At 41.3% G+C, this 26273-nt stretch overlaps 1 protein-coding gene across 13 annotated transcripts in view; it reads right to left on the bottom strand.

Annotated features, from left to right (window-relative positions):
- The window catches only part of LOC113007008 (serine/threonine-protein kinase BRSK2-like), a 145777-nt gene that overhangs the window by 54159 nt on the left and 65345 nt on the right, over positions 1–26273 (bottom strand). For all 13 annotated transcript variants that reach the window (XM_026143349.1, XM_026143433.1, XM_026143858.1 and 10 more), the window contains exon 2: positions 15222–15316. In XM_026143349.1, coding sequence (XP_025999134.1) covers positions 15222–15316 — 95 coding nt within the window. The remainder of the gene's footprint in view (positions 1–15221; positions 15317–26273) is intronic.

Below are 26273 nucleotides of genomic sequence, written 5' to 3'. Positions count from 1 at the left end.
CATAGTCTGTGGAAGATAATATAAAATGCAATCAAGTTTTTCTACATTTATTTGCATTTCCAATAAAAAAAAAAAGAAAGAAAGAAAATGAAAAACAAGTCTTACTTCATATCTGAAGCTGCCTGCGTTGTCAATGCTGGTAATTGTCACGGTGCTGGGTCTGAGTTTCTTATGTTTTGGTTTATTTTTGCATCATGGATTATTTTCTGCGCTTTGTTGATTATTATTAGAATTCTCTGTTTCTGTTTATTCGTTTTTAGGGTTTGTGTCTTATGTTTAGTGTAGGTTCACTTCTGTGTTTAGTCTGCGTCTTTGTGAAGGGGTTTCCTGTTTTATTGTGTAGGTCTGTGTCTCATGTGAGTGTATTCAGATTGTCTCCCTGTGTTCTTCTGTGTGTCTACTGGTGCACTGGTTGCTGGTCTGTCTGTGAATCTACCGTGTGTTCTCCCTGCTATCACCCTCCATATGCCTCTGCTGACTCGCCTTCATGTTCGTGTTCTGGTTTGCTGTTTTGTAGTTTAGTTTTGTCCCAGTACAGTTTAGCTTTAGCTCTGTTTTGCCATTTTTCTCCTTGTATTTTATGTTACAATAAACCACCTTCACATGGATCCTCATTTATTTCTCCCACACGGCTCACTCCTTTCCCTGTGACAGAGCTGGAAGTTATGGAATTGTGTGGAAAATATGCAATTTGCACTGCCAACGTTCAAAAATCTTGCCTGCAGGCAGTGTTGGGGAGTAATAGAGTACATGTACCAGCGTTACATATTTAAAACACAAAATATGAGTAACTGTATTCTGTTACAGTTACCGCTTAAATAAGTTATAATTAGAATACAGTTACTTTGTTGAAATAAATGCATCACACGGCAGCCATGTCCTGTTTCATATGTTAGCCTATCCCCTCCCTAATTGTGGTAATTCCACACATTGCCAGAAACCCAAACAAAACACACAATAAGCAGCTCTAATGTAAGCGTCCTGCTAATGTTGGTGGCGGTTAACCCTAACCTTACTGCAGATTTTTTGTTGTCGTCATCTCATCGATTTGTCTGTGCAACAATCAGCCATTAAAACTACCAGGATTAAATATTGTGTGCTTCTCATAACAGCTCTGACCAGTTGGAGCGTGAATGAACCCAGGAGCTCTGGGGTTCTCCCGGGAACTTGTTCTGACAAATTCTCCATCAGATCCTTTCCGTTGTCAGGGATATGGAGTGAGGTCCCGGTGGATCAGGCTTGTCCTGGCACATGATGATTGTTTGGATTGCTATCTGATGTGTTGGGAGGCCAATGCCATGAACTCTTTGTTGTTCCTCAGTCTAGTTGCACTTTCCCACAGGACAGTGTAAATGCCACCAGTGTGCTTAGTTTGCAACAATGTTCAGGTAGGAGGTACACGTCTTGGTGTTATACCTTTCACTGGTCAGTATTTTTAACATTATAGCGATGCAATCTATGGTCAGCACACTTTAGGTAACGAGGTGTGCATGTTCCCACCTCCCACAAGCGCTCTCAAAGCAGGATGGCTGCAGGTGCAGCACATCAGCCCAGCCTCCTGCTATCACATCTAATTAGCCTCATTTTCATCTCCTCACACAATCGGGCACACACTGTAGCATGGCAGAGGCTAATTATACTCATGTACAAGACAAACAGACGTTGAACCCCGGCCGTCCCCGTGCGAGCTACGACGCTGACATTTATTAAGCTCGATTACGACCCATATGGTTTTTTAATGTGTGGTAATAAAGTGTGAAGGCACGTAGAGAAGGCTGGGGGTGGGGTGGGAGTAAAAGCGAGCGGCAGCACAGGTGAAACACTGTTACTGTGATCACGTCGGAGACTCGTCTATCCTTCAACCACCATCTCCGCTCAACTTAATTAACTTTGCCTCATCCTCTCCATTGAGGTCTCAAGCTTTGCTCAGTGTCATCAAAAAGGCATTAGCATATCAGCTTTTATCAAGTTAGAGCATGCATAATACAGCCTATAAGACACAAAGAAGTGTCGGCTTTAAATTGAATTAACATTAATGATGCATTAATGTAAAGCCATTATAGCTTTAGAACACATTCATATCTTGGACACTGTCAGTCAGAGATGGAGTATCTCTAAGCTGAACCCATTCAAAGTCGTTTTCGAGCCTTATCTTTATCTGAAAGACAGAATTTAAAAATATATTGCTGTTGGTATTTCTAACAACCTCTTCTGCTCATTTAAAGCTCTGGATTTTTATTCTGGGACCTGAGCTTTCCATGACTCATCGTTCAAAAATAGTCGCTGTGTATCACACACTGGGCCTTGATGCAGGCTGACAGTTCATCCACTCTGTAAACAAGTGGCTTTAGCTCCTCCTTCTTTAATGCTACTCTTTGAGCCAACTTTATTCGTCTTGGCTGTTTCTCATAAGCAGAAGGTTTGATGAGCTGGGCTTCTGTTGTCAGAGGTGTCTGTGCTCTCAATGACATTATATACAGTGGGGCAAAAAAGTATTTAGTCAGCCACCGATTGTGCAAGTTCCCCCACCTAAAATGATGACAGAGGTCAGTAATTTGCACCAGAGGTACACTTCAACTGTGAGAGACAGAATGTGAAAAAAAAATCCATGAATCCACATGGTAGGATTTGTAAAGAATTTATTCGTAAATCAGGGTGGAAAATAAGTATTTGGTCACCTCAAACAAGGAAAATCTCTGGCTCTCACAGACCTGTAACGTCTTCTGTACGAAGCTTTTCTGTCCCCCACTCGTTACCTGTATGAATGGCACCTTGACACGCCATGTCGCAAGTTTTGTGAGGTGCTTTTTTGATATTTAATGGATCGGATTACATTTTTTATTTCTCTCCGATATCCGATCCAGTAATTTATACCAATAGGTAATATCGGATCGGTCCATCTCTACTACTGAGTCCTCAAAGTGCTTTCTGCTGATATCCGATACTTATGTGTTGTACCAAGTGAATCCACATAATAGGTTTTATGATTTTGATGTCCACACTTAACTCAATGTGCAACTTTATTGGCTGACAGTAGACAGTGTGTTGTGGTCCACAGGTGTAAAGTGCACTAAGATTTCAGAATGCAGCCTGAATACAATCATGTCAAAACTCAGTCTGAGCGTTATGGTGATGCCTAATTTTACCAGTTCTTGTCACATGCCAGGTGTCATGTTTCATTAGGGGCTCAGAGCTCCTGACTGATGCCTCCACACCTGATAGATACTCTTAATGAATTATCAGCACTGATGATGCTTCCAAATCTCTATTTAACTGAAACATGATGCCGGGCTGAGGGGCACAAGTGGCAATAGATTGGAACATCTACTCGGTAATCAAACCGCCATCTGTTGCTATGATGTCTCGGTGATCTTGGAACCACGAAAAGCCCAGTCCACTCCAGTATCCAATCACAATCCCACAATCAAACCGCTAGTCCTGACGATGACTGTTTTGTGTGAACCAACAGAAGAGACAGAACAATGAAGCAGTTTATGAAGCAATGCAGATGTATTCCATAAAAACGACAGACAGAACATCTTTGTGCAAATCTAATACAACAAAGATGTAAGAAGGAAAGAGAGAAGTGCAAAACTGGAGAAGAGTATGGAAAGATAAAAGGACAAGATAAAAGGGAAAGAATGCAGAAAAAATGGAAAGGAAGCGGGAAAAGATCGGAATGGAGGAGGAAAGAAGAGTAAAAAGTAAAGAATAACAGAAGAAAAGCAATAAAGTCAGAGGAGATGTCTGCATCTCAGTGATCACCAGGGAGCGTCTCCCACCCTGCTGCCAGAGCTGCTGGATAACTATCAGGCGGTGTGCCCAGTTGTTTCCCTGCAGATATCTTCGTGATTTAGTGAGACGAAGCCAGCAGCCTTCACAGCCTCCTCACTGTGCAGCGGCATCAATCAGAATACATGAGCAACAATCATGCGGAGCGCAGGCTGGCTGATGTGACAGTGAGCGGATGAAGGTCAGTGGTTAATCACAGTTAAAGGGTAGACGCTGTCCTATGCGGAGGACTACAGTCAGAACAATTCCACGTATCTGCTGTCCGCTCCATCGCTGCCGTGTCACTCGAGAGGTTCAGTCATTCTGAATGATGACAGGCTAAAGGTCGCGCAGGTACAAAAGCACCATCACAGTAAAAGAGCCTAATTTACCTAAGAATTAAGGGTGGGCGATATAAATGATATAAACAATATAAATTTGGCCAACGATAGAAATTTTGACTATATCGCTCTATCGCATGTTGATGATGTCATCAAGCTGCGCCTGTTTTGGTCGAAAGCACTGCAGCAGCTAAAAACATTATCATCTGCAAATTATGGCGGGCGACAGTCATAGCAAAGAGATGAAGCACTTTTGAAATATGGGGAAAGCCAAAAACTGCGCTTCCTCCACTTCTGTAACATTGATTCATTAATGTTGAATTCTCTCGCAGCTGCTCTATTCCCATGTTGTTGCAGTATATTAATAACTAACCTCGTATTGTGGATGAATGATCTCAGTTGTTCTCCTGACTGAAGTTTGGCCCGTGTATAGCATCCTGCTATGCGACTGCATTTGTCCCTGACCACCAGAATCCCTCACGTTAACTTTTATCGAGTGGAAAAAAAGTTGGCGTTCATCCTCCAGCTTCACTGTGCTAATGTTATGCTAACATAGCTGTGTCGCTAGCAATCACGTAGCACATCATTATATACCAGCTAGCCCAACTTCAGTAACCCTGCAAACGTCACTGCTGTTTAGTTTTCTGTCTTCATTTATGTTGGAAGTGGTAGCAGAGCTGTACGTTTTAATTAGTTTCAAAAATCTCTCAGTCAGAACATGGTATGAAATGTTTAGGTGTAAACTAGCGAGCTAACTTCCTGTTAACTTCTAACTCCGTTAAATTTAATAAATTCTGTTTTCATGGATGCATGGATGTTAAACTTAATTGTTACACCTGGTAACGCAGCAACGCTGATGATTTAATTAAAGATGAAAGAATTTAGACCGTTTTTAACTCTTAGTGTTCGTTTGACTTTGGGACCTGAAGCGGACGGAGTTTTGGACCCAGATTACTCCGCAAAGCGCCTCACTACAGCAGCCGTAATGCTCTGATAATCCATCAAGCAGTGCGGCTTACTAAAGTTGTACTAAAACATTTTTTAACAGATTTCTGCACGCCCAAATCTGTTCGAGGTCAGTAAGCACAACCACAATTCATACATAAGGCACACTCTCGATTTTTGAGAAAATTAAAGGATTTTTAGTGTAGAAAATACGTTATACAGAAGAAAAGAATATATCGTGATATATATCGTTACCGTACATGCTTCAAATTATATTGCGATATGAATTTTAGGCCATATCGCCCAGCCCTACTAAGAATGTTTGGTCTTCACTTCTTAAAATGCAATTTTTGTTGTAATTCAAATCTCTAAAAATAGCTTTTCTTACTTACCGACATAAGACAGACGGGGGGAATCTGACATACACATAAATTGTTATATGAATTTACGAGCATTTCAATCAATATTACCTAAAGATGACTTTGTTTTGTACCACTTGCACTGGCCAGCACCATCTCCAGGTCAGACAAACTTAGTTTCCTTGTTTCTTAACAACTAATATATTCGTTTAGGCTTAATCCCTTTGGTGTGTTTCAGTTGTGCAGAAGGCATCCTTTGGCAGAGCTGCATGACGTGCTTCCAATTCATAATTTTTCAATGAAATAAATGTATTTCAAATAAAACCATGATATTTTCTATATATAAAGGTGCTATAAGTACTGTTTAATGCCCCACATCAACCAAGCAAAACCCAAAAGTTCAAGTGGGACACAAACCAGGGTCTCCTATCTGTTACACCTACTTATTCCACAGACACCACTCTAACCTTCATTCATGAACATTATGGGCTTATATCTTGACATCCACCATTAGGGCTGTTCGATATAACGATATATATCAGATGACGATACGTCTATCGTTGCATTTTACGCTATCGTTTGTTTCGTGGTGTCGCAAAATAAACTGTTTACGGCAATATTTTTTCATGGTTTTGATGGTCACTGTAGTGGCTATATTAATTTATTAAAGTTCTCTCTTTCTCTTATATTTAATATAACCACACTACGGACGGACAAGCGCCTGTTTTTATGCGTTGTCGTTAGCAACAACGACGGTAACAGCATCGCGTGTCCGCTTGTTTATTTTCCACATAAACCTTTCACAATAAAGCTCAAGACGCCCAGCTGGAAACACTTCACGCAAGTCGAGCTGCCCGAGATTCACAGAATTTACAGAAAATGTTACATTTTTGTGATTTATATCGTTATCGGACGATAGATGTCTTAATATCGGGATATGAGATTTTGGTCATATCGCACAGCCCTATCCACCATCACTATCCCTAGTTCATCAAGGCAGTGACACAGAAAGACAAAAAGACACCTTGTGCATAATGGTGACATTCAGAAATGGCATAATATGTTGTCTATGAATGAGATTATTTTCATTATTTGGGAGAGAACCAGTGGTTAGAGCTACAACAGCCAAATCCAAGTTATAAAACTAATTACATGATTGATAAGGAGTTGTGAAAAGTGCATTAGTTTGGCCGGGATCATATCATCTGAAATGTCAGACACTTATTTTCAGCTGTGAAGTTTTCAGTTCCCTTTGGAAATGTTGGGTTGGGCTTGACATACGGGAAGAATAAGGTTCATGCCCTTACATAAAAAACAAACAAACAAACATTAAAACTGTTCAAGAAAGGCCCAGTTAGCCTACTCCCACACTGAAGAAATAATAGTGAATAAAGTAAGAATAATTACAATCATCTTCTTCATATAAAACATACCCCAACGCCCTCACACTTTCTTTTTCCCCTTTTTTGTTTTCCTTTTAATTTCGGGGGGAGGGGGGCATTTTGGTCCCAATGCAAAAGGTGAGCCACTGACAGTATGGTAAAATAAACATAATCTCCAAATATATATGTATATAGAGATATACATATTTTACAAAAGAAGCTTTCGATCTCCAAGGACGACGAAAATCAGCCTAACACACACACACACACACACACACACACATGCAACAGCGGCTGTGTGCAGCATAAACACACTTTAAGACAGTATTGGTAAATGGCCTGCATTTGTATAGCGCTTTTCTAGTCCATAGGACCCCAAAGCGCTTTACACTACATTCAGTCATTCACCCATTCACACACCCATTCACACACACATTCACACACTGGCGATAGCAAGCTACATTGTAGCCACAGCTGCCCTGGGGCGCGCTGACAGAGGCGAGGCTGCCGGACACAGGCGCCACCGGGCCCTCTGACCACCACCAGTAGGCAAACACGGGGTTAGTATCTTGCCCAAGGATATTTGGCATGCAGCCAGGATGCAGCCTGGGATCGAACCACCGACCTTCTGATTAGTGGCTGACCTGCTCTGCCACCTGAGCTACAGCCACCCATGTATTGGCGCCATTAACACAACCAACCACACGTTGAGAAGATGAAATGAGTCCGGTCAGGCATGAGGAGGCCCAATTCAACCTCTGAGGAGGTTAGCCAACGATCCACTGCACTTCAGTGGAAAAAGAGATTTAATCCACACACACACAATCACCCTCCCTGTCCACATGCTGTTTCTGTATTTTTCACGCTTACAACACGAGTGCTCCCACAGGACAAGAGGCAGCGCATGAAGCAGAGACAGAAAAAGCACTTGGTAAAAATTTCTAAATTGTACGCTACCATTGTTGGATACCAGCTGGACCAGAGGATAGGCGATGGACTAAATGGATTAAACAGATTTAGCTGTAATGAACTGATTCAAATATCACCAAAACAACATAATTCTAAAGTGTCATTGCTACGTATTGTTGCAATGAATTGAATAAGACATTCATGAAAGTTGCATTTTCAGGTGGTTCGATTATGTTTTTCCCCCCAAACACAATCGTTTCAGTGTAGCAAATGCAATAGAGAAGTTGTTCAAAACAAATGAATCATATTTTATAAATTTGCAATGTCAATAAACTGTTTCTATTTCTAAAATCCTGGACCTTCACCCACTCTTCCCCATGCTCCCAGAGACAACAGCATAATCTCATGGACAAACATGACAGCAACATCATGTGACTGGTAAATATGCAAACAGGTGACAGTAATGTTAATGTGCCTTCAAACACCTCACCTTTACAACGTAGCAACATGTAATGACTATTTGTCTTCATTCATTCAATTTATATACACTGTTAAAAAATACAAGAAAAAAGTTTAATCAGCATCGAGTCAAATTAACTTCTGAGATATTGACATGTGATCTGGTCAGTTAAGGGAGTTGTTGATCCATCTTAGCTGCTTTGGTGTTAATGAAGTTATTAACAGGTGCACTGGAGGACTCACAATGAGACAACTATCTTTCCCTGGTGCGCTGGTCTCCCATCATCTTTCCTGTTTTTTGAATGGTTTTGCGTTTGGCTAGGATCAGTGGTACCACTGCTAGCACGAGATCATACCTGGACCCTTCAGAGGTTGCACAGGTAGTTCAACGACTCCAAAATGCTGCAACGTGCCAAAGCCAGAAGGTGTCCTGTTGCCTTCCAGCACAGTCTCAAGAGCATGGAGATTTCAGGAGACACGCAGTTACACTACAAGAGCTGGACCTATAACCCATCAGCATGATCAGTATCTGCTCCTTTGTAGAAGGAGGAACAGGATGAGTACTGCCAGAGCCCCACACCTCCAGCAGGCTACTGGTGTCAATGTCTTTGACCAAACAATCAGAAACAGACTTCCTGAAGGGTGGACTGAGAGCCCAACACTCTCTAGTGCAGTGTTTCCCAACCTTTTGGAGCCACGGCACATATTTCACATTACAAAAATCACACGACACCAAACAAAAATGTCCCGAAAAGCATATTGATCATTTTTCTCCACGCACCAGATATAGCAGAATTGGCTGGTTTCTTCTGACCACTACTCATGGTAGGGCCCTCATCTGGATCAGAGTTTTCTCCAGGACCAGGTCAGGCGGACTACTTCCTCTTTTCAAATATTTATCTATTGCTATTCATGCTGCATCATCTCACAGCATGACTATTATGTCATTTCTTCTTCGTCTTCTTCTGTTTTACTGGCATTTAGCAACCCATTGAATTAGAGCAGGTAGTTTTACTGCCCTCTAGTGGAAGACAATGTGATTGTTTTGCCTGTTACTCACGCTGGTCGCTTAGAGTACTAATCAGGTGGAACCAGATAATCTTCCACAGCACACCTGAACACTTCTCACGGCACAAGTATGTGCCACGGGTGGGTCCTGTGCTCACTGCCCAGCACTGTGGAGCCCGACTGACATTTTCCATAGAATACCAGAATTGGCAGGTACACCAGCGGCTCCCTGTGCTGTTCACAGATGAGAGCAAGTTCACCCTGAGCACATGTCACATGTGACAGGACGTTATGCTGCCTTCTCAGTATTACCAAGTTGATGGTGGGTCAGTGATAGTCTGGGGAGGCACACACAGACATCTCCGGGCCACAGAACCCTGAGTGCTGTTAGGTATCGAGATTACGTGGAATGTTCTTTTGGTTTTTAATCTTAAAGACTTGATTAGGTTTATGTCTCATCAGATTTTAATGTATAACTGATGATGTCAAAATTGAGTCTCCCAGTACCATTTAATACCAGCAATGAGGCAACAGTAAAGGTAGTAGACCACAGCACACAGCTATACTGTCAAAGTCTGTGTGAGTGTGAGATTGGCATGCACTATTATTGCTTCAATTATCCTGTCCTGAGCAGTTTCTGTCCTCCATCTCTTAGTAACCTGTGCTTCCTGTACAACACGCTCCTTTAAAACCAGCGTGACGGCAGTGTAAAGCCAGGGCAGACATGTGGGTGCTAGGCGGGACGATGGTAAGTCTTGTGTAAGGTGTTGATCTCCGAAGCATTGCTATAAATGTCAGGCTGCTCATCCCACCAGAACCATGCATTGGTGGTAGATATACACACTATAGCATCTTTGCATGAAGTGCATGTTAGTTCACAACAAAGGCCACTAAGGACTATGAGGTAGATATGGGAAAAGGTTGAGGGTGAAAACACAGGTGAAAGGACTGAGTTACCAGTGATCAGCAGAATGAATGACAGAACAGATGATTCTGAAGGTTATGTTGATCAAGCACTAAATCCTGAAGTTGTCCTTTACATCTCAGTTATAATTCAACATTTTTTTGCAACCATGACCTCATCGGCTTAAATCACTTTTTGTTTTTAATGGTTTCAATTATTCCAACTTATTACAAATTAGAGCAGGGCGATATGGCCAAAAATATTTATCACGAAATATATATCTGAAAATTTGCGATAACGATATAACTGACGATATAATTGATGCGAGACAAAATACAACTCCACAACTTTACTAGCACAAAAAAAAACACCATCCATTTATTTTCACTTAAACAAGAAGCTGGTTTTTATGTGCATTAAAGCTATATAAAAATTTAACAGTACAAATGTAAATTCCTTGCTGAAAGTTTAACCAAAAGGCATTTCCAGTAGAAATGGGCTGACATATCCTGAGCATAACCATGTATAATATCCACTGAAGTTAAAAAGAGGTGCTTTGCAGCATTAAACTGCAGTGTGCCAAATAAAAAAGTCAAATACGGATTTTTCAGACCATAAGGTGCACGGGAATATAAGACACATTAAGCAAAACAAAGCAGTCAGATAAATCAAACTTTATTCAACTCATTCTTCTTGCTTCCTCCACTTCTGTACCATTGATTCATTAATGCTGTATTCTATCACAGCTGGTCTATTCCCATGTTGTTGAAGTATATTAATGACTAACCTCGTATTGTGGATGGATTATCTCAGTTGTTCTCCTGACTGAAGTTTGCTCCGTTTACAGCATCCTGCCATGCGATTGCATTTGTCTCTAACCATCAGGAATCTTCACGTTAACTTTTATCGAGTGGAAAAGTGTTAGCGTTCATCCTGCAGCTTCACTGTTTATGTTATGCTAACATAGCTGTGTCGCTAGCGATCACGTAGCACATCATTATATATCAACTAGCCCAACTTCAGTAACCTTACAAACGTCACTGCTGTTTAGTTTTCTGTCTTCATTTATGTTGGAAGTGATAACAGAGCTGTACGTTTGAATTTTTTCAGAAATCTCTCAGTCAGGACATGCTATCCGGTCGTTCAGTCTGACGTCACTAGCCGTGTCTGGGTCTAAACTCCGCTGCAGGTCCACATATCAAACGATCACTATGGCATTACTGAGAGTTGAAAAACTGTCTAAAGTCTTTCATCTTTAATAAAATGATCAGCGTTCTGCTCTACCAGGTGTAACAATTGAGTTTAACATCCATGAAAACAGAATTTATGACATTTAACGGAGTTAAAAGTTAGCAGGAAGTTAGCTCGCTAGCTTCTATCTAAATACAATATAGCATGTCCTGACTGCGGGGTTTTGGAAACAAATTCAAACGTACAGCTCTGTTATTCACTTCCAACATAAATGAAGACAGAAAACTAAACCGCAGTGACGTTTGTAGGGTTACTGAAGTTTGGCTAGCTGGTATATAATGATGTGCTACGTGACCACTAGCGACACAGCTATGTTAGCATAATATAAACAAGCTAACTTTTTTTCCATTCGATAAAAGTTAACGTGAGTGTTCTCGGTGGTCAGGAACAAATGTATTAAAGTGGATTAAAGGACGATGATTATTTGTAGCTATGCCCTACATCTCTAAATATGATAACGTGCATGCCTACAAATGTCACTGCTGTTTAGCATGGCAGGATGCTGTAAAAGGACCAAAACTTCAGCCAGGAGAACAACTGAGATAATCCATCCACAATACGAGGTTAGTCATTCATATACTGCTGCATGGGCTGGGCTGTAGTTACATCCTAAGGTTTTAAAAACTGAGCTTAAATAAATGATTAGTGGTAATAAAAGCCGAGGGAGGTCAACAGTGATCACTGACTGTTTTAGGAGCTTTTTGAGATTAAATATAAGAAAATACATAACACTAAACATGTTAACAACACAAAAGCCATATTAAACACAGACTACTTTAGGCCCAGAAGTAGGATTCGTCACGTCATCACTTAACGACCAGATATCATGCTAGCGAAACTAGCGAGCTAACTTCCGCTAGCTTCCTGCTAACTTCTAACTCTGTTAAATGTAATAAATTCTGTTTTCATGGATGCCTGGATGTTAAACTTCATAGTTACACCTGGTAAAGCAGCAACACTGATCATTTTATTAAAGATGAAAGAATTTAGACAGTTTTTAACTCTCAGTAATGCTGCAGTGTTCGTTTGACTTTGGGACCTGAAACGGAGGGAGTTTAGGACTCAGATAACTCCCAGATTTAATAATAATAATAATAATAATAATGGATTGGATTTATATAGCGCTTTTCAAGGCACCCAAAGCGCTTTACAATACCACTATTCATTCACTCTCACATTCACACACTGGTGGAGGCAAGCTACAGTTGTAGCCACAGCTGCCCTGGGGTAGACTGGCTCACTCCTTGGCGGCCGCTTGTCGGGGCCTGGGGCTCGCTCGGGCCCCTTTGGAGGTGGGGTGCCCCCGGCCTCTCGGCCTGGGGCTCGGTCACTCAGGCACAGCTGGGGGCCGGCGGAGCTCACGGCGCGTCACTGCAACCCCCCCTGACTTCTGCTCCGCGGCTGCTGGGCGAGCCCTCATCTGGGACTCTCCTCAGCTCTTACTGGAACAGTGGCGCGGCTGCCCCTCTGTTGGTCTTCCATGGTCTCTTGTGTTCTGGGGGCCTCTGGATGTCTGGAGTTTTGATCTCCTCCATACCTGCTTCACACCCTGGAGGACGGGGCTGTGGCCCCCCCACACTCCCTAGCAGATCGTTACATGGAGAAACCTTTGGAATGCAAGCATGCTGATCCACACAGGTATGCACACAGGTGTACACACGGGTATTCACAGACACGGACTACAGCTTTCTTGGCTGCTACCTCAAAGCACACTGTGCGCTGTCTATCTTGCGTGCTGCACAATATCGTTTATTATTTAGTAAATATTGATATCTATGACTAGCTAGTTTATTGTGATGGTGCTTTGTTTTCTCTATTATTATGTTGCTCTTTGTTGTTTGCTGTCTCCTCTGTTTGTTTTTTTTGTTTGTTTGTTTTTTTTTCTCCATACAGGTGACCCAGGAGTTCTTTTTTTTTTCTCTCTCTTCCCCCCCCTTCTCACCGTCTCTTCTCCCCTTTGGTTTTCTTTCTTTCTCTCCCCCTCTTTCTCTCATTCATTCCCCCTGTCCTATTTATTAAAAAAAAAAAAAAAAAAAAAAATGACAAAGGATGAACTGAAGCTCTGCCATCACGTAATGTCGCATACTGCTGTTTCTGATGTCATTTAGAAAAAAAAAAAAAAAAAAATTAGTCTCTGAAAGGTTGAAAGTGGAGCACCTGGAGGAGACCAGTGCAAGGAACTACAACAGGGACTACTCGGTCCCCGAGCTATTCAGCTGCTTATCAAACATTTTGTACTCACCAAGCATATAAAGTTAACTATTTGTCGGCCTCTGTAGTAGTATGGCACCATCACTGTCCTCTAGAGTCAGATGATTTTCACTAGTCCAGATGCTGACTAACAGACACCATCCCCGTGAGGGAAGCAGGTTGAGTCCTGTATAATTCACACAGCCTTAAAATACACCGCTATCTCTGTAGAACTACTGCTGCCAGTAACCTCGCCCTGTTCTCTCATATTGGTGTGTTTAGCAAAGCCAGTAGAAATTCTTTCAACTTTATCAGTCATGGATAAAAATCTGAGATGACAAAAAGAAAACAAAATGTATTTATATGGAAATGATTTGGGTGATCCGGCGTCTAACGACAAACAAGGGAAATGTAAATGGGTCTTGTGCGGTGAACAAAAGAGACGTTCGTGTGCAAAACCTCGACAGAATAAATCCAATGCTTCGCTAAGTTTGGAGCAAAGGAAAGGAGAGACACAAAAAAGGGAACCTGCAGCACATCTGAAAATGTCAAACAAAATGGGACGAGATGGAGTCTCTTCAAAATGCCAACGGAAGCAGGAGGAGCGGCGCCTCAGTGATGCTTTCAACATGCACCTCCTTCAAATCCCATCTGGGTTTGGTACTATATTTTTAGGTAGCTGGTTAAATTTCGTTGTGCGAGAACGCAACGGTTATAACTTGAGCCAATAGCTGCCTGTTGCCATGACAACAGGGCCTCGGCTTCTTCTGAAATAAAGCCGAGGCGCGAAAGATTAGAGAAAGCTACAGGGGCAACCCCCAGACAGACAGAGGAGGGAATGGCTGGCAGTGAACACAACCATGTCAGCATTAAAACATGTTAAAAACACAACAGCCTTAATAAACACAGAGTAGTTTGGACCTGGAAGCAGGGTTCATCACATCATCTCGGTATAAAGAATAATAATCATAAATATAGAAGAAATGTCAGCAGGAAAGAGATTGCTGAAAGTACCGAGAGGGACATGATGTGACAAACACAAAACAAAAACAACAAGACTGACGAGGGAAAAAAGGCCCAACGCTTTTTTTTCCTCCTATCGGCTGGGACTGCAAATAAAACTCCACGACATGACCGCACAGTTTTTAATATGTGACCACACACAAGCATAAATGTGGGCAACGACGTCTGACAATCACATAGGTGCAAAATCTCCCCACAGAAGTAAAGTAGTAAATTCGCCTTCATTGTACAGAGAGGCGACGGAGAAAGTACATGAGAAACTGAGGTTTTTATATTTGAAAAGTAGAGAGAAATGCACTGTACCTGCATCATGTTCTGGTCTATTTCCTGCTCCTGTTGGTGTCTAAAGTGAATATTTGCCAATAGCAGCTTTGCAAAAAAGTAGTTATAGAAATCTAAGGACCTGAACATTTTCTACTATGTTGTAAGAATTACCACAAAGAATCTGGAAAACATGCAATGCTAAATATTATTCACATAGAAAAAAAGAACAGTGCATCAAACTCCTAACTCCTGTACATGGGACAATGCACTCATGACAGACAAGACACGGCCAGTGATTTTGCTTTTCTCTCCAAATCCCACTGACATGACCGGGAACCAGGTGATGAACTAGAACCCCAACTAAACCACATGAGCCGGGGATGACTGCATACGCAGAGAGTAAAATTGGTCTTACCTTCATAAGAACTGACTCACTGAGCTTTTCTCTGTTGACAATCTTTATGGCAACTTTCTGGTTTGTGACACAGTGGACACCCAGCTTCACCAGACCTGAAACACAAAAACGTAAATAAATTTCACATCAGTCGTCATTTCTTCATATTCTGAGTCACACTCGGAATATGCAAACTCATAACAAAAACATTTGAACAGAGGTTTTCATGGCAGGACGAAGTCTAACCATAGCTGACCATCATAGAAAGAAAACCCCGAACAATGAAGACGATGTGAGCAAGCACTTGATGGCAGTAAGATGGAAGAACTCCCTTTGAAGCAGGAACAGACCTGCATCAGGAAGGGGTTTCTATGAGCCGCTGTGGGTGGGGATAAGGTTGGGGTTGTTGTGTCACACAAGTCCTACATAAAGTTTTGTTAGACAATGTAGTCCGTAACTTTCTGAAGCAGATGTACTCGAGGTGCCCTTTCCTAAGTTTAGTTCTCAAAGTCTTACCTTATTTTATCTGTTTTTGAAGAAACGAGTCACAAAGAATATAAAACAAATAATTTGTTTTGATGTATTTCAGAACAAAGATGAAAGAAAACCACAAATCCTGGTACAGGATTTTTTTTCATAGTTTAAAAGGAACGATTTATAATACTACACACTGATCCCAAACCACACAACTGCATATTAACATTACATATAAATATATACATTTAAAAAAATAATGCATAGAATCAGACATATCTGTTTCTTTCACCAGAGTATGGGAACAAATAAGCCCACTTCAGAATCAGAATCAATTTCTTCAATATTTTGAGTTTTAGGATTTTACCTATGTTCTTGTTCTAGTTCTGTAGTTCTGCTGGTACTGCTGGTATTTTATTGCAGCACTGGTTCTGTTGCCTAACACAGCGGTTCCCAACCCCTGGGCCACGGACCGGTAGTGGTCCGTGAGTCGTTTGAGGCTCGGGTGTGAAATTTATGGTTTTCAGGGTTTTTATCGTAAACTTGGTTTCCCTGGGTCTTTTCCCGTGTTGTAGTCGTGTGTCTTATTTTGAAAGAAATATTTGCGCGTTACCATAGCGACCAGAGCGCATTAAGGGGCAGAGAGGAGGACGTTACTCTCAGTGTTGTTGGCGCATTTCAGGAGGACGCTGATAATAAAGTTACACAGTTAATTCACGTTTATTATTATATTTACAAATTACCACAGTTTTCGTATTGGTCGTATCATTTTATTTTGTTGTATTTATCGGCAACACCTTAAAGGACGGTCTGTGAAAATATTGTGTAATAATAATGGATTGCATTTATATTGCGCTTTTCTAGGCGCTCAAAGCACTTTACAATTCCACTATTCATTCACTCTCACATTCACACACTGGTGCAGGCAAACCACAGTTGTAGCCACAGCTGCCCTGGGGCAGACTGACAGAAGCTGCCATATCGCGCCATCGGCCCCTCTGGCCAACACCAGTAGGCGGTAGGGTAAAGTGTCTTGCCCAAGGACACAACGACCAGGACAGAGAGAGCTGGGGATCGAACCGGCAACCTTCCAGTTACAGATGAGCTTCCCAACCCCCGAGCCACGGTCGCATTAAACCGGTCTGTGGCGCAAAAAAGGTTGGGGACCGCTGTATCAGAGCATTGGTTCTGTTGCCTAACACATTCATTGACATAGGATCTGGAAGGAATATCTCTTTTATCCAAACAACAACTACTGCAACTGGTTACACATTAAAAGAAATATATGATAATTAATAAAACACTAAGACCCAGTAGCAGACTAAAAGTGAAGTTAATGATTCTAGTTTGCACATGTATAGCTGGCTTTACTACAAGCTGATAGAAACTCAGCTTTGTTAACCACATGGATAAAAATGTCACCGGCTTACATCTCCCAGGTTTCTTTATCACTGTGTACTTCTGAGAGCTGCCCTGATGTTATTCCACCATTCCAACAGAAATGTCAACACATACTACCTTTATCTTATTACAGTCACAATGACTCCATTCATCTTTATCAAAGCTCCGACACCAGGGGACTATATTTTACTTTGTGCTGAAGGTCTTCAGACAGCAGTGGAAATGCCACTGTGCATATGCACCTCTTTATTACGTGGCGCTGCATATATATTTCACAGGAGATGAGTGTGTCACTATTTGAAAGGTGATTTCCCTGCGGTGGTTCACAAGGAAGCGAGCGGAGCCGCGAGCAGCGGGGGTCTCTGGGCCAATATGGCAGCCTGGGGGCTCTTTTATGTCACCAGTTAGAACTGAAATGGCTTCCTGCGTGACATTCGCCGAGTCTTATTGATCTTGCTGTCAGAGAGGCTCGAGGACGGCTACAACTGCTTGCCATAATTCAGGACTAAGAAAGCCCTATAAAGGTTGCTCTGTATGAACACATTCAACCCAACAAGTTATGATAGGTGCTATAGAGGAGAGTACTCTGTGAGAGCTGAGCAGAAAGTAGCAAACTAGGAAGCAGAGATACTGTACCTACAGCTTAAATGTCTTGAATCAGCTATTGCGTGCTTTCAGAAAATTATAATTTTTATTTTTAATGTGAGCATCAAGCAATTATTGTTCCACTTGCACAGCATCATAAAGGGCTCATGACTGGCGCTGAACATCAGAGGAAATAACCACCAACTTTGGTCTTTTTGGTAGGGCTGTGCGATATGACCAAAATCTCATATTTCGATATACGACATTTATTGTCCCGAAAACGATATAAATCACAAAAATGTTAAATTTTCTGTAAATTCTGTGAATCTCAGCCAACTCGACTCGAAGTGTTTCCAGCTGGGCGTCGTGTACCTGGAGTCGAGTGTTTTGACCGATGCATGAAACTGTACATTTTTAAGGCACAAGTTGGAATGGCCGCCATTGTCTTTGTGAGTATTTATTACACGCCGTGCGTCGGGGAAAAGTCTGTTCTAACATTTGGAGCGCCTGCCGGCTCTTTTTTTTGCTTCTCATCCGTAAACTCTCTGCACACTCTTTCACGTGATTCTTGCATCGGTGGTAGAATTTAACACGCGTTTGTAATGACGCTAGTTCAGTTTACAACAGAGCTCATTCGCTCGGTCAGCAGATGGCAGTATCCTCGTACACTGGGGAGTAAACTGCCATTAAACGAACAGAAGAAGAAGAAAACATCTGCACATGCGCAGTAAGGATCGGGGAGTCCTGATCCGTAACTATCTTTTTATTTTTCGTTTTTGTCTACATTGTACTGAAATGCTTCATTATTGCAAGCATTTTAAGAGATACTTGTTATTCTTAACATCTTAACAGATACTCTGACCCATAACTATCGGAAAATGCTTTGAGCGGCAATAGTGGCCTTTTGCACGTGCGTGGTACGGATCGGGTTTACGGTACGGATCGGGTAGTGACAGGTCCCACATGCTGATATTACCGTCGTTGTTGCTAACGGCAACACGTAAAAACAGTCGCTTGTCCGTCCATAGTGTGGTTATTTTAAATATAAGAGAAAAAGAGAACTTTAAGAAATTAATATAGCCGCTACACTGACCATCAAAACCATGAAAAAATAAACAGTTTATTTTGCGACACCATGAAACAAACGATAGCGTGATATGAAACGACAGACGTTTTTATATCGTCATCTGATATATACCGTTATATCAAACAGCCCTACTTTTTGGTACAGTGATAACAAAGAGAAACATCCAAAGTAAAAGTCAGGAGAAACTCCCATCAAATAGTCCTAAAAAATTAATAAAGATGAAGAAACCAAACAAACACGAAAACTCCACCAGGTAAAACAAGCAAGTCACATGTTTAGCATAACTATGCGCTGTAGTAGTAGTAACCAGTGACAACCGGCGATGACCAAGCAGAAATCATAACTACGACTCTTTGCAATCACACCTTTACTGCTTTTGTAGAGGTTAAGTAGCACCCAGGTGCTGCCAATCAATTACACTTGATTACCTGATCATCCGCCAGTATGACCACTGAGTTCTAGAAGTTAGTTGGTTTGGAGCATTCACCACAACCAGTACAGTGAATGCCCCACGAACTTCACCTTAAGGTCAGACTGTGCAATGGTCAGACAAATGGTAAAAAAGCCAAGACCTACATGTCAAAATCTAACATTCATAACTAACCTCCAGGCTTTGTTATCATACAATTAGAAAAGGACTTAGTAAGCATGGCTGGTTTAAGGTAGATGTCTTCTTTTTCTCTAAAAAGATGTGTGAGATTTCAGGTCTGTCAAGCTACATCTGAATAAACCACAAAATGTCTTTTGGACAGACAAGACCACAATGACGTCTGGTCATAACATACAGCGTTATGACCATAACGCACGGCTTGTTTTTCCACCGCATGTCCAGGGCACATTGAGGTAACCGAGTCAACCTTCAACTCCTTTTTATCCCAAAGCAGAGTGACATGCATGCGTCTGTTCAACAGCTAAAGCTTGGCTCATTGGGCCATGTAACAGGACACTGTTCCCAAGCACACCAGAAAATCTACAACAGAATGGCTGAAAAACAAAAGAATCAAGGTGGTACAACTGCCCGCTAAAAGTCCAGACCTCAACCCAACTGAAATGCTGTGGAGGGATATTTGGAGAGCTGTGCATACATGAATGCCCACAGTCCTAAATGAACTCAAACAATGACACAACAAAGAGTGGGCTAAAATTATGTGAGAGACTGATAAAGGCATATAGGAAATCGTTACATCAAGCTATTGTAGCTAAATGTGATTGTAAAAACTACTGAATCACAGAGTGTATTCCATTTTTTATGTTTTCTGACATGGAGTACCTCAGAATTGAAGATGTACTTTTTTTTTTACCTTGACTGTACAGAGCAAACCATCTCTTGCATTGTAAAGTTCAGCACAGCAGTGCTATAAGAGAATGTCCCACAGGTTGTGGATCATCTTCCATTATGGAGGGTTACCTTATAATGTAGGCATTTTTCTTACATTGCCACTGAACTGGTCTTGTTCCACAAAATAAAAGAAAGTGAATGCATAATGCATATGTTGAACAGGAGCAGGAGCAATGCAAAATGCATTATTCCAAATTCATACCAGACTACAACTCCAAACAATCCAACGGTAAATTCCAATACATGTAATGGTTGCGTAAATGTCCATATATCTCTTACTTCCCAAAGGCACATTAAACAAACTGGTCACTTATTGATTATCATACTTGTTATTAGGCTCTCTTGCACAGCATGTCTTTATCCTGTCTTCCTTCTCTCACCCCAACCGGTCGCAGCAGATGGCCCCGCCCCTCCCTGAGCCTGGTTCTGTCAGGCTCAGGTTCCCACTGTCACCAAAGTGCTTGCTCATAGGCGGTCATATGATTGTTGGGTTTTTCTCTGTATGTATTATTATAGGGTCTACCTTACAATATAAAGCACCTTGAGGCGACTGTTGCGATTTGGCGCTATGTAAATAAAACTAAACTAAATTGAATTGCTTATTGTCATTTTGAGTTAGTTCTGCTGCTGAACTTCTCTCTGATCACATCACTCATTAGAAAACCTTTCCATGTGTATATGGCACATAAATCTAAGAAGTCTACCCAATGAAATGAGGTTTCTCACTGAAGTTGTAGTGCAGTAATGTTTCAGCCCCTGCACCTCTATGAAAGGTATTTAAAGTGTATGTTATAGCTACATGGGCCCAATGAAGGCGATAAAGATGACTCATTTCCACTAAAAACACAGCTGTGTCCCGATAGTCTTCTTCACAGTTTTTCCTCCGTCTTATAATTACTCCTCTGACACTGTAATGTGACTTTGTCTCAACAGAAAGCTATACGTTTTTAATTCTATACAGTATGAAAACAGTAAAAGCACTTTATGTTGAACAGTTTTCACTGTTTCTCTGTTCTTACAATCATAAAAAACAACTCCCAACTAGGCCCTTATGTAAAAACTTCTGACATTTCCATGTTACACAACAACCGCTGTTTCTCTCATTCCTGTATAATTCAGCAAGGAAGCGTCCGTAAAAGCTTGTACCTTTGCCGTTTGACACAGCCCCATCGATGTGCACACGCTGGTCTTTTTTGGTTATTTATGAAGGAAAGTTGAGTTTAGATCCTGGAACTTTACCCACCAGTCAAGGGACCCTATATGAAGTGTTATTCCTTTGGGAATAGTTCCATGAAATTGTGCTTAGATATTGAAGAATATTCCTTAAACTTTGTGCGAGAATGAGACATTTTCATGGCTTACATGGCACGTTTAATGGAGCTTTGGCAAATCTCGTACATTAGAACATTTTAAGATGACATTTTTACAAAATGCATTTAGACCTAGAGTCAGACAGTCCTCGTCAGTCATCTAAAGTACTCTATTAAATGTAATATTCTATCTATTAAATGCTTTTCTTAACAGGGAGAACATTTTGCATGCACTTAATGAAAGACTAAGAGATTTTTCAGCTTTTTCTTATGTTTTTAAAAAAATATAAGCATAATTTTAGCAGATGGTTTCTGAAGTAATTTATGTAATATGTGCATTATGTTACAAAGAGTTTCCTGCAAAGGAACCAGAAACCAGAAGATAAAACATGCAAAAAATTATTTAAAGCATCAGAACAGCATAAATAACTGTACATTATGTTTTCGAGGTTAAATGATTTGGAAAATGCTGCTTGCTGGAAGGGGAAAAGTGCACAGCAGCCACAGTGGAAGCTTATTTCACATCACCTTCTGTGAGGCTGAGTGTGATGTGAAGTGTAGCGCTGCGATGTAAATATAAAGGACATTACAGGAGAGGAACATCATCAGCGAGTGTCGTACAATAAAATACAGTTTTCTCCTTTGCAACATGAAACATCCAGACGCACAAACATCAGAGACAACAATGGAAAGATGTGTGGGAGCTGAAGCTTTCACGACCTGTTTCATTGTTTAGGATTATGTTTTAAATGGTGCTGTCAGCGTTAATCTCGTTAAAATGACGTTAACGCCATAACCGCATTAACGCAGCAAATCTCCGTTAATGAGTTACTGTGGATCGTCCCGAGCATGAGGCGGCACGGCGTTAACGCCATGGGCGGCGGGCGGCCACAGTTTTGCTTATTGCATTTAAATATGACTTCAGGTGCCCGGTTAAGTCACGTTGGATAAATCGACATTAGCTTACAGCTTTTTATCTTTATTTTGAATTTCCCCCGTCCATTATAGTCCAACAATAAACATGGAAGGATATGAAGTTTTAAAAATTACTGGCTTATATTACTTTTAACTCAAATTAAAGACATATGGATTTACATTTAGAATATATCTGATAGGTTTCCATAGTGCACTGTTAGCTCAAAACAATTATCCATCGCATTATCTTGACCACAGTTCAGCGGCTGGAGCCTATCCCAGCTGTCACAGGGCGTGAGACGGGATACAACCTGGACAGGTCACCATCACAGGGCCAACACTGAGACACAGACAGCCATTTACACCAACACACTTAAACTGAATTAGGATCAGCATGCATCTCCTGGGAGTACCCAGGACAACCCAGCAGATACGGGGGAATATGTAAAATCCTACAGAAAGAATCTATCCAGCTGGTAGATTCCTATCAGCAGTGTGCTGTGAATAACTGTCCCAGATTCCATTTCTTCAAAATGAAGTGGTAATGGACTAAAGAACACCTTTAAAACACAAACACTGACCGCTGCTGCTCCATGTTCAGTTTGAACTCATTCACTACGCAGACCTGAAGCTTCAACATTTCACAACGGAACAGCAGATTACAAATTTACTGTATTTTGACTCTTAAGAAAAGTGTTTTTAACTTACATGAACTCTGACGAATGAATCATTGCGACTGTTTGAAGCCACAACTGACTCAGTTTCATTGATTTCTCTCCCCTCGATCAGTTTGGTCCTCTGTGCTGAATCAGATCAATAATGTCCAGGACTTGTGAACTCTGCAGACCGAGCTTCTGCCAGAGGGGATGTGCCCTCGAGTCTTAAACTCCTGTCTCATTAAACCTTCTGTGTTTTCTCTCTGTGCTTTGGAGCTGAAAGCACAAATTGCTTTCAAAGTCCCAATTAAGGTTCTTTAATGAATACACACATATAATAAATCAGGCAGTGGAATCCAAAAAGTCAAAGACTACATGCGTATGGTTTTCAATGGCCACTTCACCTCCGATAGAGCACTTCTGGCATCTAATACATTTTAGATAAATAAAGCAGGTCTGGGTTAGTTTCAGACTGAGAAGTTGTGTTCTGAATATTCTGAACAAGGCAGATTCAAGGCTATGACTGGAGTAATCTCCATAGCAACTCCTAATAAGACTCATGAGAATTGCAGTACTTAATGGTTTTGAGCAACTGAAAAATTACCATTTCTCACAAACAAAGCTGGAATATTTATAAATGGCATCTGTTAAATAACCCTCGGGTATGATTTACTCCTACAGGACTCTGATGTTATTGTTAGCTCTCCACATTAAAGCATTTAGAGGCCTAGGTCGATTAAAAACCCTAAAGAGAGTTTTTCCCTCCTTGTTTGAGGCTGTTGGACATTAAGCAGTGATTTTTGTTCGCTTGTAGCCTAATTGGAACCAACACATCAGCTGATAATTATTTTGACATGCTCAAGATAACGGCTGGAAATTCACTTTAATGAACTTCTGTGTCATTCCACCATCTATTTTCTAAAGTATGTATATAAGATATAAGCCTTGCTAATCTGCTTATTAGACAAAAATGGTGGTAATTTTTTAACCCACTCGATATTTCAAAACAGTTACATTTGAACTGAAACAGATGTTGTCGTTTGTCGGTAGTGAAATAACAAAGTAGCCAAAGGGCCGAGGCTCAGCCTGGGTTCAGCCTTTTTTTATATGATTTTTTGCTTTCTTCTGATTTTCAATGCAGCACCATATACCACCTCGCAACTGCAAGATTTCTCCAATCAGTTGGGGAATACACATTTTTCCCTGGCAACCAGTAGCTGCCAGATGGTTGCCAACTGGTCTCTGACTTTACCTTAAAATTCTGTTGTACTCTTTAATATAGTTGAGACAGCTGCAGCGCCCCCTTAAGGAAGACAAGTTTGCACTGGTTACTTTTAAAGACTAATACAACAGGAACAGCAGACTTTAACTTTCCATGAAGCTGATTGTAAATGACACAAACTTTCTCCTATGATGTGACAAAAATCTGAAAAACCTTAACTGTCAGCTAACAGTCAACTAACAGATCGGCTGTTTCTGGTGACCTCAGCAGTTACACACATGCACACACATCACCAAGTTATTTAGAGACGGTAATGTATGCATAAATATAGAATACACACTGTATGCTTCATACATGTTTACAGCGAGTACCACAGTTGAAACCAAGCACACCATTGTTTTTCTTGTGACATTACCAATAAGTTGCGTCACATGGCCCTCGTCCTATTGAAAAAACAAAAGTTGTATCCAAGATGGCCGACTTCTAAATGGCCACCTTGGTCACCACCCATCTTGAGGAGTTTGCCCCCTCACATATACTAATGTGCCACAAACAGGACTTTAATATCACCAACCATTCCCATGTTATTACTGTGTATCCACATAAATGGCCCACCCTGTACTATCGTGACAACTCCCCTTACCTATAGTGAGGTATGGTGAACTGGAGGGCAATTGGATGCATATGATGACATAATTTACATTTATTGTCCCTGAGAACAAAAGAACCCTCTGTGATGTTGGCATTGGCACATTTTTTGGGAGACATTCCCAAATGAAGTTCACTGGCCAAACCTTTCTGACTCTGAGTGGGGCTCCTTCGCTCATACCTGCCTGACAGGACCGTATTAAGGACATCCACGCTGTATGTAAACATACAGATCCAATAATATAGCTTCTGGCTCACAGGCATAACTTGTACTTCCATATTTGTACCTCCTTATGTCATTTGAAACTTTTGTAATACAAATATCCACCATTGTAACAGGATATATCTAAATAAGAGTCAAGTGATAACTGAACTGAAAAGTGTAAAACTATTTTCTTTTTTGGTTCAGATACATTTTTTCTACCACGCAGCTCTCAGAACCCGGACCTACAGGCCACAGCCGGTCACCCACACATACTTCAAACTATGAAGTAACAGCCAAGTAAAGTCAGCAGTTAACAGTCTGATACTCATCACAGTTCAGGCAGCAATTTCACAAGGAGCGTGATTTAGACGCTGGCCCACTACGTATAGTTTCGATCTGTGAAAGTCAAAAGGCCTCCAAATCTTACCTTTAGAAGAGCCGACCACATGATAACGACACTCAGACCAAAACAGACAAGCAAGCACTAAGTGAAGATGATCCACGGATCCTGGAGTTTCTAAAAGTAAATGTATTCTTCGATATCGGTAAGGTTAGACTGCTGGAGTGGTGTTGATTGGACATGAAGCTCTATTGGCTGAATCCGCTCCCATGAGCTCATTGCGGGAGCGCTGCATAATGTTAAAATGTCACAGTCCTGCCCCTTTTGACGTTGGTGATGACAGTGGCACTGATGAATGCAACACAGAGAAAGATTCATCTAGCCACCACGGTGTCACCCACTGGTCCTGCTTTGAACCCTGAGGATGAGCATTTTCATTGTTGCCATCTTGGTGTCTCCTGTGATGGGTGATGGGCAGCTCAGACTGAATTTGGATGCCCATTGACTAATGACTTGGAACCAGTACACTGTTAACCAGTGAGTCCTTCTTTCTGACATTCAAAATATATGAATATAATTTACAAAATGGACTTAAGGTTCATTAAATGTGTCCCCAAACGAGGAATTTTCTTTTTGCAACCAAACTATTACCACCTCTGAAGTTGGTGTCCGTACCGCATAAAGACCTACTAAATCATCCATCTGTACAATCCTCACCGACTCCAGCTTCCTGTACATTCAACATTAACATCCTGAAGGGAGACATTTCTCATGCCAAGCTGCAGCACCGAATGCAAACGTGAAGCACAACAGCTTTGTGATACACAATACCAATCAGAGCCCGGCTGATGTATCGAGAGAGATCAAGAGAAAACTTTAAAATGGGAACTG

This window comes from Astatotilapia calliptera, chromosome 1, assembly GCF_900246225.1.
Source record: "Astatotilapia calliptera chromosome 1, fAstCal1.2, whole genome shotgun sequence".
Lineage (NCBI taxonomy): Eukaryota > Metazoa > Chordata > Actinopteri > Cichliformes > Cichlidae > Astatotilapia > Astatotilapia calliptera.
This window is presented reverse-complemented; position numbering and strand designations above follow the sequence as displayed.